The 14,982-nt window shown below is 38.6% G+C and overlaps 1 protein-coding gene across 2 annotated transcripts in view; it reads right to left on the reverse strand.

The window, feature by feature from the left end:
• Nucleotides 1-14,982, reverse strand: part of LOC108086905 (frizzled) — a 93,375-nt gene that overhangs the window by 58,094 nt on the left and 20,299 nt on the right. For both annotated transcript variants that reach the window (XM_017183977.2, XM_017183978.2), the window contains exon 2: nucleotides 4,338-4,457. In XM_017183977.2, the coding sequence (XP_017039466.1) occupies nucleotides 4,338-4,457 (120 nt within the window). The remainder of the gene's footprint in view (nucleotides 1-4,337; nucleotides 4,458-14,982) is intronic.

The raw sequence follows: 14,982 nt of genomic DNA on the forward strand, positions 1-14,982 counted from the left end.
TGCGGCATAAATTTTGCGGCAAACGTTTGCGACGAAATTTTATATTTTCTGTTTTTGACATTTGATGTTTACGGCATGTATTTTTTATGCATATCAATGATTAAATATTTGGTGCATATTTAAAAACTATTAATAATGTTGTGGATATCACTGGGCAACAAACAATGTGAAAAGCCAACTGTCAAAACAAGAGACCCAAAAAAGTTTGGCATAAATGGAATGAGTAGGAAAGGGTTGATTTCGGATGACTTTTGGGTGCAGTCACCATGAGCTGTCATATTTGCTCATATCGTCCACAGTCTTGACTATCGAATATGCGCCTCACTGAACTTTCAGTTTCTGGCTCTCGATTTTCCCTTTTCGGGTTCTCTGCAGTCGGTCTTGTAATTAAGAAAAAGTCATCAAAGTCAACGACTATACGATTATTTGCTCTTTCAGCAAACACACATTGTCATTTCCTCTTTTCGCTTTTCATTGGAAAACAAATGTCAAGAAAGAAGGTTGGAGGGGAAAGGCTCACTCATTGTCTCATCTCATCTAATGCGCTTAATGAAAAAGGTGTTGATTGTTGACAGTTGATGCGACACACAGAATCCCCCATTTCGCATTTCCCATTTTCCATTTCCCATTCGCCATTTTAGTCTCATAAGTTTTCTTCCCTCTGACAATTCTACTCGCACAAGTCTCGCACAAGTAAAAGTTTTTGTGGGTGCAAAAATATTTGTTTTAGTTCGCGAAAATTGAAATAAAATGTGCTTGTTTATAATTTTGCTTGATACTTGAAATGAAAAGCCCCAAAGGTTTTCCCAGGTTAGCAAAAGTTGGGCTGTCATAGGAAATTGGTTGGGGAAAAAGTTGGGATTACTTTCCCTCACTAACTTTGACTTGGCTTGAAGTTTACGTTCTTACCCTGCCAGCTATCAAAATAACTTCGCTTGTATGAGAAATGGTCGCAATTTCTTTGCCATTTCATTGCTTATTTAAAGTTATTTCGGCAACGAATTTATCGCTTATAATCCCTGATGTTACATATGTTCATGTATTTCCGTTACAATTTCTAACATTGTTTTTTCAACATTTCCTTCAAAACATTTTTATTTTTTCAATCAATTAGCTGAGTAATTTTTATGTGGAATACAAAATCTGTATAAATGTGAAGCATTTCAAGCACAAAAGCAAACATTCGTTGGTGTTCAAATATTTTCAGATAAATTTTTTTCCCTGGCCATCCACACCGAAGGATCAACTGCAATTTTCTAATGCTTTCGTATGGCATACATTTTTTGCAGTCATTTCCATCGACATATTTTTGTGTCATTGCAATTTTTTATCCCACACACATATGGAGTGAAAGAGAAAGTTTATTAAAATCAACAAACAAACATAACCCACATTTCATGGGGAATTTATTGAGATGCATTGAGCACTATTCACATCCACACATAAAAAGGGGAAAATGGCAAACGGAAGAGGAAGCAAAATAAAAAGCCATTCAAATATTTAATGTGTGTGCACTAAAGGAAAAACATTTTCCAGGGCTTATGAAGGCTTATTTGGGTTAACTTCTTAAAGCCGAAAAGCATAACTGGGAAAAACACTTGGAATCAGCTTAAAACTCCTAGAATGAATATTAAAAGACTTTCAGTTCACATTTTTAGAATTGTTTAAAGCTTATACTTAAATTCCTTAGTCCCTGGCCTCTTTTGTTTATTCAGAGCTTGAAAAGAATTCAACTTAAATTGATGATACATTTTTCTGTAATTTTCACAATAAAATAAGTAAAAAATACAATCAATTCCAGTTTGATGGTTTTTATGCATTTGAATCAGTCTGAATATTCCATAAAATAAACTCACGTAATGGAATCGGAGTATTTTCCATCATCATCATCATCGGGAAAATGTTGCACTCGGCTAAATAACATAACAAAGAGGCCAAATTTGCATGAACTGAAACTGATGAATGCGTGGAAAATGCAAAAATACAACGAATGAAAATGAAAATGATATGGAGAACACTCAGAGAACATAATCATAATCGTAAAAAGTAAGTAGAATGAGCTAGCAAATGAAAGTCTTCCTCGTTGGCTCTGGAAAAACAATTTCGAAATTTGCATAGAATTCGTTGTTGTTTTGCTGTTACGAGTTGCACTGATATGCCACGCCCACAAAAAAGGGAGTGGGAGGGGGGGAAATATCTGGCACTGACAATGGGCGACAAATTATATGCAATGACAAAAATTTATCACACACACGGAGAGAAAAGAATCAGAGTAGACAGCATGCAAAACATGTCGCCATGTGAGTGACAATGTTCCCCGGGGCTGAATTCCGCCCCCAAGCCCCCAAAGCCTCCAAAAAAGGGCCTTTATTTCTCTGGGGTTGATGGATGTAGCGCAACTTTATGATGTGTATGTGTGTGTGTGTGTGCCAGTCAGTCAGGACCTCTCCAGTTTTGATAGATGTGCTTTTTGGGTCGTCCCTCCTTTTGAATTTCCCCTTCTTGATTGCTTGGGAATTATAAGCATGGTTATCATATTCATTTTTTGTTACTCCTGTTGATTAGTGCCTGTCATGTGCTCGGTCCAGAGCACCTAAATTGATTTTTTATTCAAATTTTGTCAGTTTTTGCGCTTGATGGATATGAGCAAAAATAAACAAAGCGTACAAAAAGGCAAACACATTTTTCGTTGGGAGGAAAATGCCTGACTAACAAGTTGATTTCCATATGTGAAAGTGATGGGGACAAACGGAGTGAGATATTGCCGGAGAGCATTCTTCAGGTCCTTCCAGGTCCTTTCACATGATGAATCGTTCCAAGTAGATGAGATAATTAGGCAAGTCAATTGATTGATTTATGGTTATGGAAAATGGTTAACCGAAACAGTATAAATGGTGTTGGAATAAATTGAATAGCAATAAAAATACGTAAGTCAATTGCCTTAAAAGAACTAAAAAGATATTTAAAAAAAATAAAGGCGAAATTGAGCTTTGCAATTTTAACAACAATCATTCTTTTGCTCTGCCAGCCTTAAAGATTTGATTGTATTTTATTTACTCTTACTTTAACTGAAAACATCTATAAATAAATAATCTGTAGGCAATTCGCCCTTCTGTATTTTTGTCATATTTCTTTGAGCTTGAATTTTCAATTTGGCCTTTGACCTTCAACTCTTTAAATTCATTTTCAGGTCCACTTCCTCAGCGCCCACATTTCCAATTCGATTTCTGGCACACAAGGATTACAATGCGAGAACTATTTCCAATATTAGTTCAGAGCTCAACCATCCCGAAGGCATTCGAATATAGTCGAATCAAAGGACGCCCAGGACGTGGCTTGCCAGTACATTCCGAAGTATCAAAGGGCAATCCTAATAATATTTGAAATTTACTTTTGTTCTGCCACTTGTCCTCCCACAGCCGCATTCACACATGCCACATGCCAAGGCGAGTTCCACAGCTCTCCTTCCCCGTTATGTCCCTATATGCCAGCTATATCCTTACTCCATCAAAGGTATCCTGCTTGCCAAGGACCCCTTGGGGGATTTTAAGGGGGGAAGTGGGCGTTGTAGCCTTGATGGGATGGCTTCAGCATATGTTTTGCCAAGTTTATTGAAAAATATGCGCTGACAGGTAATATGTCAATGCGTGGGATTTGCTAAAGTGCCAACGCCTTCGTCCTTGCATCCCACCTCCTATATAAACTTCCCCTTTTCGCAGAATAATAAACCTTCTGAAGGAGCAGGATTCGCTCGTTTTTCCCGTAGAGGAAGGAGCGGGATTCACTCGTTTTGCCACCGTGAAGAATGTTTACTATCAGCTCTAAAAAATATGGTAGCACTTAGGCAGTCAGGGAAAAGCGAAAATGCGATTGGGAACCAATAAAAATAAATATAGTTTAGTATACATAAATGTACGACAGATAGGTGCATTTTTCTTTTTAGTGTATTTATTGCCTAATTCAAAGCAAATATTATGATTTGAAAACTTTGTGGCATTTGTTTTCATGAAAAGTTTGGCACAAAATATGTATAGCAAAATAACTTTTATTAAATTTGTAAATAATACTATTTATGACAAACTGTTTAAATCAAATTCAACGTGTATAACATGCATGCATTTTAATATGCAAGTTTAAACTGATGCTAATCAAGTCCGTTGAATTGATTTAATATTCATGACTAGATAGCACCCATGCTGCTACTGATTATTAATTATGTAATTTTAATTAATATAATTGCGCAATCGTACACTTTGTATGCCAAATAATTGTAAAATCTGTTCGAATCTGATGATTAAATAGCTTAAACCGACATTAACCCAGAAACAAACACTCACCGTAAATAAGCAGCTGGCCACGCAGACCGCTGCCCAGGATCCAACCCAATATCGGAGAACGGTCCTTTCCCTCTCGGGGAAAAACATGGCATGACACGGTGCTCCGCAGTCATGGAGATCCTGCAAAGGAAAAATAACAAAGGCGAATAAGTGTACTGTGAAGTGAAGTGGGTAAAAGTGAAGAGCCGGCTTTCAAAGGAGAAAATTCATTTGCAGGCGGCGATTAATTAATAAGGCTTACATTTAATTCAGCCAAATTGGATTGAGAATTGTAATTAAAGGGGATTACAAGAGACGGCTTATAGGAAAAGCACACAAATTAATGGCAGATGATATAAATTGTAAGCTTTAGTCATAGAGATATTGACAAATGGGATACTTTAAGATGTAAGTAGCGTATTATATGTATATGAGTACATTCAAGAGAAAACACAACGAATCAAACATTTATCGGATGTTGCCAAAATAACAAACATACACTTGAAATTGTAAAGACTTCAATTATATTATAACTTAACTAGAAAATGCCATTACGAATTGGTAATATCTCACAGAGAACTCAAAATTAGCATAAATTGAGAGTACAATTTCAAAATCTTGCCTTGAGGGTGACACAGTCTCTCAAATTACATTAGGAACCTGAACAATTTACCATTCACAACCCCCGTTTGGCAAAAATTTCATCGGGTTGACAAGTTCGCACATTCAAAGTCCAAACTCCGGACTCAAACAATAACTGCAGTTTAATGAGATTTCCTGGTAGAGGGATCTAAACTCCACCCACCAGCCAAGTCAACCTTGAACTCCAAAAAGCAGAGGCAAAATCAACCCCCGCAGCACCAATTGCATTACGAAGTGCGGCAACAATGCAAACAGTACGACCCCATTAAGTTGACTTGTTTATTTTACCAAAAAATGTATCTATAAATAAATAATAAAATTAGATCCAGGAAATTTACTTAACATATTTTATAATAATGGCTTTAAATTGTGTTCGTTTTAAGTATGTTTGACTGTACAACAACAGCCGCAATTCCACAGTTTGGTTTACACTCAGTGGATGTGAACAGGTCAGATGGAATGAAGTTCGGAGTTCTGGCCCATTGTAAACCACAAGAGATTTGAATTTTAGATAGCATAACACGCACGCACGAAACACACTCGAAAAAAACCCCGAGGGCGGTTAAAAATAAAAGAAGGGGGTGGAGTTGTACGAAAAAATATTGTTGCAGGGCTTCGCCACAAAGAGTCTTTCAAAGTGAGCTCTAAACTCAGCTTCGAGATAAAGAAGAGCCCTGCACTGCAGCAAGACTTTTTGTACCCCCTTCTCGCTTTGCAAAAACACACATCACACTGAGAAAAAAGCATGTGAAATTTAATTTCGCAAAAAATATGAGAAAAACATTTTGAAAACGAAATATAAATAGGACTGAATCTTGGAATACGTCGGAATGTAATTTGATATTTGCCATTTAATTGGTTCGTTTCGCATTTTTTATGATTTGTATATTGGAAATTAATAACAAATACGTATATATATTTTTTTCAGTGGAAAAACCCTTTGGAGCATAGAAAAACAGAGAGATCCAGGGACCGAAGCTCGGTTGCAGTCGACAGTTTCTCTGTCAAAGAGCGAGTTCCCCCCGAAAGTGTTGACTGTCCCTGTCCCGTCGCCTTGTCTCTGTCTGAGTTTTATTTCAAATTCCCATTAAAAATTTAAAATCCTCCCCCCGAGCACAGCAGCCCCTGGCTTTTCAACGTTTTTGGCAATCATCGTTAGGTTAGCGGCGCAAATTGCGTTTTTCTGCTGCTCCGGAGAGCGTCGAAAAGGGCGAGATTTTGGGGGAATCGATGGTGGCGATAAGCAAGTGCAGACAGAAAGAGATGGCACGGACAAAATTGTTGACTGGGGCAATATTTACGCATATTTGGGGCGCATAAGGAAACGGATCCGCAACAATAACATAAAGCAGCAGTTTCGAGGGTTCTTCAGGGAATGGAGCATCTCCTCCAAATTGCCTGCAGTTTTTTCTGTCCAGCCAACATTTATCTGAAATTATTCTCGAAGCTTTTAAGCCAGCTTTAAGCCAAGAAAGCGCTGAAAATTTAAATTTAAATTTTAATGAACTAATTTTGAGGGATTCGAATTGCCCAAAAGTAGAATGAGGCTTATTTTGGGCGTTAAAATAAGCTGGGATAGCAAATGGAGTTGGATTAAAGATTGCTGGTGGTGTTTTTGGTCAAATAGAATGGAGGTTTATGACCTTCATTAAAAACTGTTTTTGTATGCGTAAAACAAAATTAAATCGCCCTAGAATTTTTTCAAAAAATGGGAAATAAACTAATAATGCATTTTTATAATTTATTTATAATATTTATTTTAATCATATCATTTCAAAAAAACAATTTTCTAGGAATAAAGTTCAGTTGCTGCTAAATAGCATGTTCTTCTGCCTTAAATTGTGTTACGGCTAACCAATCCGAACCAGAAAAGTATAATTAAATTGTTCCCCTTATCATGCAATCTTCCCCATATCATCATAACATTTATCAGGCTCGTTCCACTTGAAATGTTATATCTCAGCTCGAATCAGCATTCGCTTCCTGTGCCACTGGTCAAAAGATCTATCCGCCGATCCATCGATCTATCTTTATTACCGAGCCAAAATCAAACAGACTGCTTCTTCCATGGGTAATTGTAGCCCCCCGCCTCGCCACTTTTACCTTTAAGAATAAAATGCCCCCAGAGCAGCCGGCAAACAACAACAATAACAACTAGTTGCAACATTGACCACAACAAAAGGAGTCGAGAGACTTGCATTGTTAGTCGAACTCGCTGCTGTCCCTTTATATACGGTTTTTGGTCTGGGTCCCAGGCCGGGCAACCATTGTCTTGCGATTTTTATGAGGCATGTATAAATAATTGCGCCCAAAGGCCGCCGACATAAGTTTTCATGCCGGCCGCGTGAGCATCCGACCATCAGCCGCGGCTAAAAGCTGGCCAAACAGCAACAACGAATACCGGACAGCGGCTAAACTGCCCTGCAACTAGTCCACCTTATCCGCCCACCTCCTCCTTGAATTCCACATCGCGCCTTTTACACAGAAAAATATTGAGTTAAAGAGATGTAGAGCATAAGATGAAATATATAATAGGAATTGTATATTTTCAGTAACAATGTTTGTTCGCTTCACATAAATTAGGATTCATAAATAAAGTGGAGTCCAAATTGGTCTTAACATTTCCATAAACTAAATTCTCTTTTGCAAGTGAATATGCGGTATTCTCCGTGTAAACCAAAAGTGGGAACTACAAGATCCAAACAATATAGAAAATTTCATTTTAGCTGGATTTTTTTTTCGCCGGCGGCCACAAATAAAACACAACAAAAAAGAGGTGGGCAAGGAACAAAGAATGGGAAAGGGTTTCGGTGTGGGGAGACCCAGGGCCATAAACCAAGTTTTGCCAACATTTAAGGAGTTTTTAATTTATTATAGATAAATTTTATGCCGTCGCGAGTTATGAAAGGCCAAAGGGTAAGGGGAGGAGGAAAAGGAGTACAGCCAAAGCTAAGGGAATCCATCCAGCTGGCTCTCGATTTGTGTTTTAGTTGGAGGCGTGTTGATGATGATGGTGGAAGCTGCAAATTATTACGACTCCAAAGATGAGGCAACAGAAATACAGGCGAAGTTATGTTGCAGAAACAGTGGTTAAAGAAAACGAAAGATTTTGAAATTAAAATGGTTGTAGTTGCAATATATTAAATAATGTAAAAAAATAAATAATTATAATTATGATTGCCCTTTATAATAATTTTCTTGAGCTTCACAAAATATTAATAAATACGTATTCAAATTTATAATGAATAAGCTTTTTAAATTCCACTGTGCGCCTAGAGCTGAAAAACTTTTCGAGCGTACTTCAGATCAGGGTTCGGTTCCAGACTTCCTCCAACTCCGCCTCCACCCCTGCCCCCCGCCATCTGTACCCTTCTCGGACCTTTCAGACAACCCTCGGACAGCGTTAATGATGATTCTGGCCATATAGACGGGATGTGTTTGCCTGTGTGCTCTTTTTGGGGGTGTTGCTGACGTTGTTAAAGTCAAAATAGACAGAGCAACAGACAGCAGGAAGGAGAGCAAACAGGCGGCAAGAGTTCCAATGTCCTGGGGGTGGATTCGAACAGGAAGAAGTAGAAATAGGCAGGACGATGGTCCCCGAAGGCCGGCTGTCAACTCATCGTCCTCCGCTTTGCTGTTTTTCTTCGAGCAAGCCAAACATGCAGAAAAACCCATACAGACAGACGGACAGGAACAACAATTTGAATTCAATAAGGAAGCGGCAACAAGAAGAGAAGCCTAGCAAATTTCCACTCGGGTCAAGAGGTCAAATGGCCAGAAATACCCAGAATTATAATATGAGGAGGAGTCAAAGAGTCAGACACGAAATTCCCCAAAAATACAATGCGAGTCACACATTTTCCTTTGCTGACCGCAACACATAAGAAGCCGACTAAAAAAGTGCCTGCTCATAATTTATTAATATTATTGGTCGGGGGTCAGCCAAATGCCCCCATATGAAAGCCCCCCTGTACCCCGCTCACAAATTACACATGTCGACACTTTATTAAAAGCCAAAGGAAGAGCAAAAAAAAAGGGTTTTAAGGACTTTGATTCGATATTGGAGGATTTCCAGCTCCTCTTTGTTTCCCTTTCCATTTCCCTTTTTGTTGTTTTGTTGGGTTTGCGGTCTGCCGAAAAAATGAAACCGATCCGGAGGCTATAAAATGTCGACCCGTCCATATGTTGGCTGCGTTATGGAAGGAGGATGAACCGGCGCTTTTAGGAACCGGAGGCCCAACAACTTTTGGCGCGATTTCCTCTTATTTTGGCTTAACGCCCCTTTTTTGTGTTGTTGTTGTCGCTGGTTGAACCCTTTTAGGGCCAAAATAAGGGCACAAAGAGACAAACAGAAATTGCTGTTAAGGTCTACACTTGACTACATGCAAATTAAGCCCAAAGCAAGAGCGCAAAAGAGAAACCCAAGTAAAAGGAGGCGTGGACGACGAGTAAACTGAAGGACGAGCGCGGTGGGTTAAATGGCACCGGCATCTCCTTTAACCCTCCGGCTGACTGCGTCCTCCCCTTGATTACAGACCATGTAATTTTAATGGATATTTATAATGAGCATCTGTTTTAAATTTTTACGAATTCTTCCCTCCTCCATTTTGCCCGCCTGAAAAGGTGACACGGCACAAGGTCCAAAGGCCCGAGGATATGTGAATTGTTGTCGGGTCATTTTTAGGAACCGGAGGAGTTGGGTTTAGGTACGTGAGGCAACCTAAAGCGACATCACATGCAAGGTGTTAAGCTGGGGGAATTTTTCATAATGCGTCGCTCATATGAATATAATATTTATAAAAGACCACAGGTGGCAGCTCCATTCTTATTTCCATATCTCCTCTCAGAACCCTCGCAATTAGCTTTTAAAAAGGGTTCTGCATATGAATTAGGGCTATTGAGGTGAGAGGATAGCTACCATTCATATTACCCAAATTACTTTAAATATTGTCCATTAACTGATGTATTAAATTTGGTCGTTGCTGAAAAGATAAGTGCCGCAAATTATGGTTGAAATGTAATAATAATAATTTGGACATTTATTTCTTTTAGAACTAGATATTATTAAAACTTTACTACTTTTTAAGCTACTTAAAAATACTTCTCAGATAAAACGGAAATGTATTATATTTTAAACATTTTACTTATTTATCATTATGAAATTATTTAAAGGAATTTATAACTAAATATTTTGACAAACAATCCATCTATCATGTTAAATCCTATTTCGCCGGAGGCCACGACATATTTTAGCCCCGTTATCATCTGCGATAAACAATTCCAGCCAAGTTCCAACTTCCCCCTCGAGCATACAAATCCCAGTTAATGTCAACTAAATGCTTACAACTTAAAACCAACTTAAACCCAAGTTAAAGCTTTTCCCACACAAAACTTTTACGCATATACAGAGATATCCGACACCCCCGATCTGAGTATATAACAAATATTTATCGGCCATGCACATCACGTAGTTCCGAGTCGAGTAGAGTATGGGAAAGCGGATTGCTGGCGGGAAATGGAGAGGGGATGACAACGTGACACTGACACTCATTGACCATCTGACGGCCTCAAATACACGTTAAACATGCTAGCCGCTATAGTGTAGAGTGGGTGGCAGGGGGCGGCAAGGGGGCGTGGCTGATCTCTAGTCACATCATTCAGCATCACGGGGCATTAAGTCAAATGCAAATTGAAGCATTTGTGGGGGAAAACAGTTGCAAACATGCTGTCAGGAATGTTTTGAGCATGTCTAAAAAAGCGGAAAAGTTTGCAGAAATTTTCTCAAGAAGATTGATGCAGAGAAGAACAAAATTATAAAGAGCTTGAAATTGGCCAAATACTGAATAAGTACTAAAAAATAACTGAGTGAATAGAACTTGTTTGATTTAAAATAAGTAGATTTTTACCATCTCTTTAAAATGATGTTGTTCTTAGCTTCATCATTCAAAATGTTAAATGGAGAAGTAAATTAACTAAAATTTAAAGTCTTAAAAGTTCTTTAGTATTTAATAAATTTTTGGTTAACTGTTTCGGAAAAACTGTTGCTACAAGAATTTAAGTGCGACTAGCAGGTGCAGCCTGAGAAAGAGAAATATAAGTGGGAAGAAAAAGAAACGATTCCCACTTTCTACCAAAACCTGTACCTGTACTACGTATTCCTCTCTCTTTCTCAGCTCCTCTCGCTATCTCTTTCGTGACATTGACATGCAGACAGCAGCAAACGCAGCAAATTTTTGGTTTGACATTTTGGCAGCCGTTTCAGCCGCTTCTTTCTAATTGCACAAGGGGAAAAGTGCGGGGAAAACTCTGGTAAAATACGGAGAGAAGGAGAAAGGAGTCCCATCTTTGCATGCTGTCTCGACACGCTTCAGTTCGGTCTTCCCCCTTTTTTCCCACTAGCATTTTCCATTCTCGTTGGCTGCATAATTTGACATATTAATTTTTAGTTGGCTGTCAAGCCTCTGAATGACAACAACTAATGAGCAGAACGGGCAGAAACGCAGACCCATTGACTTTTTCCAACTCCCACTTTTCGTGGCATTACAAAATGAAAAACTGTTGAGAAAATTTTCTCCCCTGTTGAGCTCACTTTTTGTTCTCTTACCAATTACACAGCCGCACTTGGTGGCATATTTAATATATATTATACTGAAGGAATATATAAGATTACTATTTTTGATCAAATGTTAAACTAATAATACATAAATGTTAGAAAGCATATTTATAAAAATATTTTAAAAACAAAGAACAACAAATTTGGACTTTTAATATTCATTAAAATAATCAATATTGGCCACGATTCGATTATTTTTTTCCAGTGTACATATTATTCTATATTAAAGCGACTTCATCGGGTATTCTGTTTTGTCTTCGTTTTTCTGGCTTTGAGCCTCGACGGCCGGGGCATAATTTAATAAATTTATGAAATTTAATAGAGAGGAACGTGTTTGCTGGCCACAAATTTGTGGTGACTCTGCTCTTGAAATTTATATGCCAGCGATATCCCAAGGCGAATGGGAGAGGTGCTGTATATAGGAGACCCTGTGTTAAAGTGGGCGTGACCGCTGCTTATTGAGGGGAGAAATGGGTGGCCTATCATGATGTTACTTACTGAGAAATATCCTAAACAATTTGTCCATGAAATTGTGAAACATTTATCACAGTTTTCTGATTATTTATTTAAACGTTTCGTCTTTGGTCTAATAACTTTTGGAATTTATCAAACGGGTTAAGTGCACTTAAAGATTGAGAGGAAAACTATTATCGTGGATGAAATATTCATAATCGGAATGATTTTTAATTAAAAATAAAAACCAGTTGGCTTAGTAACTTGTTTATTGCTTTGCTTTTCGAAAGCTGCACCTTGCTAGAGAACCTCAGGTCGAATTTTCTTTATGTTTTCAAGAACACTCCTCCCGCGTATAGATTTCCATCTGTGACAAATCCCAGCTTAACTGCGATCATTAACCATATATCAAAGTTGACTGTAAATAGTCCTCCGCACAGCGCAGAAAGTCGCAGCAATAAAGTGAGATGCCCAATGAGCTTTGTCAGATTCAAACTACCAAAACGGTAATTTGGTTTCATGGAGTGTCGCCTATAAGCCCATAACAACCAACGGTCCATTTGAAGTCCCGTCCCCGCCGCCACACACACCACACCTACCCCCCACCACTTCCCCCTTCTCCTATCTTTGGTTACACGCAATAGGAACAAAATCATGGGGAGCAAATGTACACGGAGAAAAAATACCTGATTAATATAGTTCTCAACACCAAAAGAGGTTTAGGAAATGGGAACCTAATAAAGTTATAAGTTGGTATTATAAATATCATTTTAGTAAAAGGTAATTAATATGTTATTTCCCTGCATAAAATTGTACTTCCTTTTTCTATACTTATAGTGATACTGTCCATCCTATTTTAAATTTTATCAAAATGAATTTCAAACAATTTCTTTACCATATCCTTAGACATAATTTTCCGCAGTGCAGAAGAAATCAACATAGAACACACAAAATATTACAACAATTTGCATAAAGCCTGTTACTGTTACGATTTCGAGACGACGGCCAAAACGACGTCGGCGATTCCAACAGCGATGGGATATGGAATGGCGATGGCGATGGCGTCTGTGGCATGCAACATCCGAGATACAGATACGCCACAAGCCACGCGGCTAACGGCGAAAAGTGTGCGCTGGACGCTCCTGAAGTACATGCACGTACATCAAAGATGGAACGGAGATGGAGATGGGATGGTGTGGTGCTGTATGAACTGGGGATACGATGCGATGGGATGGAATCGCGGGATGGGATGGAATCGCGGGATGGGATGGCAGGCTGTTCACGTACAGTTAGTCGAAGGCGTTCGCAGAGCCGGTTTCCCTCGCTCCTGGACACCGGACTCCACCATTATAATTACAAGACCAACAAGTTATGGCAGGTGCCAGGGATCCATGGAAAGCGTACTAGCGTACTAGCGAAAAAGGTGAACAAAAGCCCGACTCGGCCTGTCAGCCGGGGATTTAATGCTATAAATTATATATCATTTTAATAATAACGCATCAAATTACATCAGCGAAATACTCGTGCCGAGACAAAACGTCTAGGAAATGGAAGATCAAACTGTGATTGGAGCTCTTTCTATGCGATGTTCGCTCAAATCATCGCGTTGTGTGCGATTTCAGCGAAAAGGGAGCGAACACAAATGAATAGATGTCATTGCTCAAAGCGAAACAAAGTGGAGTATTTTCACAGACGTGTATTTAGTGTACGGATTACTTCCTTAATTACCAATAATTTTATAGAATTTTTCTATTGGTAGATGGGAGTTTGAATGGAGTGCCAGAGGCTTGTAATAAATGATTTTGAGTGGTACTTTGGTTCCCGATTTTATTGTTTGTAAATTTGCTGTTATTGATTGCTGATAACTTTATCCAGTTGAATGAGAGTTGAAAAAATTTTATGTTTACAAAAAAAAAGCAATGTTAGTACAAACGAAATTAAAATCTATAAATCTTATATTGAGTGCAAAGTTTTTTTTTTGCAATTTCGCAATTTATAATTTTGTATATTGATTGCTAAACCTTCTACCTATTTAGTTGAAATTTTCACATTTTCCGTTTATCATTTTTTACCCTTCTTCTTTTTGGCAGAACCAGTCATAAATATGTTTCTCCCCAGTCAATTTCATTTTGAATTTATTGAATTTCAATACGTTTATCTAAAGCTCCGTGTTCTGTGATTGGCAAAAACAATCAATCAACGTGCCGCGGCTCCCTGCTGCCACTGTTTTAAGGGATAGATAACTTTGAGTTATCATATCACGTACAAATTGGAAATACTGGATGCTCCCTCCTCGCACTGCAAACTGTCAGATACAAAACCTTCGCACTCGAAACGCGAATGCGAGGCACTTGTGCACATCTTATCCACTGACATCGATCCCATCGATGCTAGCTGCATAATCTGTGCTCTCCAGCAAACTCTATACTCCTCATTCCAGGCCCGATAAAGCGAAGCCACTTGACGTCGGCTGCTCTAAGCCGAGTGCGCATTAACTAAAAGCCGCCACTATCGACATGAGAAGGAGCGAAATAAAAAACATTTACTGAAAACTATTTGCCACAATTTTTCACAGTCAGCTGCCATAATTTTTCACACAAAACCCCAGCCAGATGAACAGAGTCCGGCGCACTTTTTTTGCTTTTATTTTAACACTTTAAACGATGACGTTTGGACGGGACGGGGATCGAGGATTGGGGATTGGAGATGGGGATGGGGATGGGCTAAACCGATGGTCTATAGTGGATTCGTGGATGCAGCGGTGCATTTCCATTTCTCGGTACGCTGGCCAACGCTTTGTAATCAACTTTGGAGTGGGGGCTTTGACTCTGTACAGTGTAAAAAATACTTGAATGTTGCAGAAGATTTTTTAGTTTAATAACGAGAAAAACCAATTTAAAGCTAAAGTCATTCCCATTTTAAATACTTCAATAATTGTATATAAATTTGGTTATGATA

This window comes from Drosophila ficusphila, unplaced genomic scaffold, assembly GCF_018152265.1.
Source record: "Drosophila ficusphila isolate 14025-0441.05 unplaced genomic scaffold, ASM1815226v1 contig_286, whole genome shotgun sequence".
In the NCBI taxonomy this organism is placed as follows: domain Eukaryota; kingdom Metazoa; phylum Arthropoda; class Insecta; order Diptera; family Drosophilidae; genus Drosophila; species Drosophila ficusphila.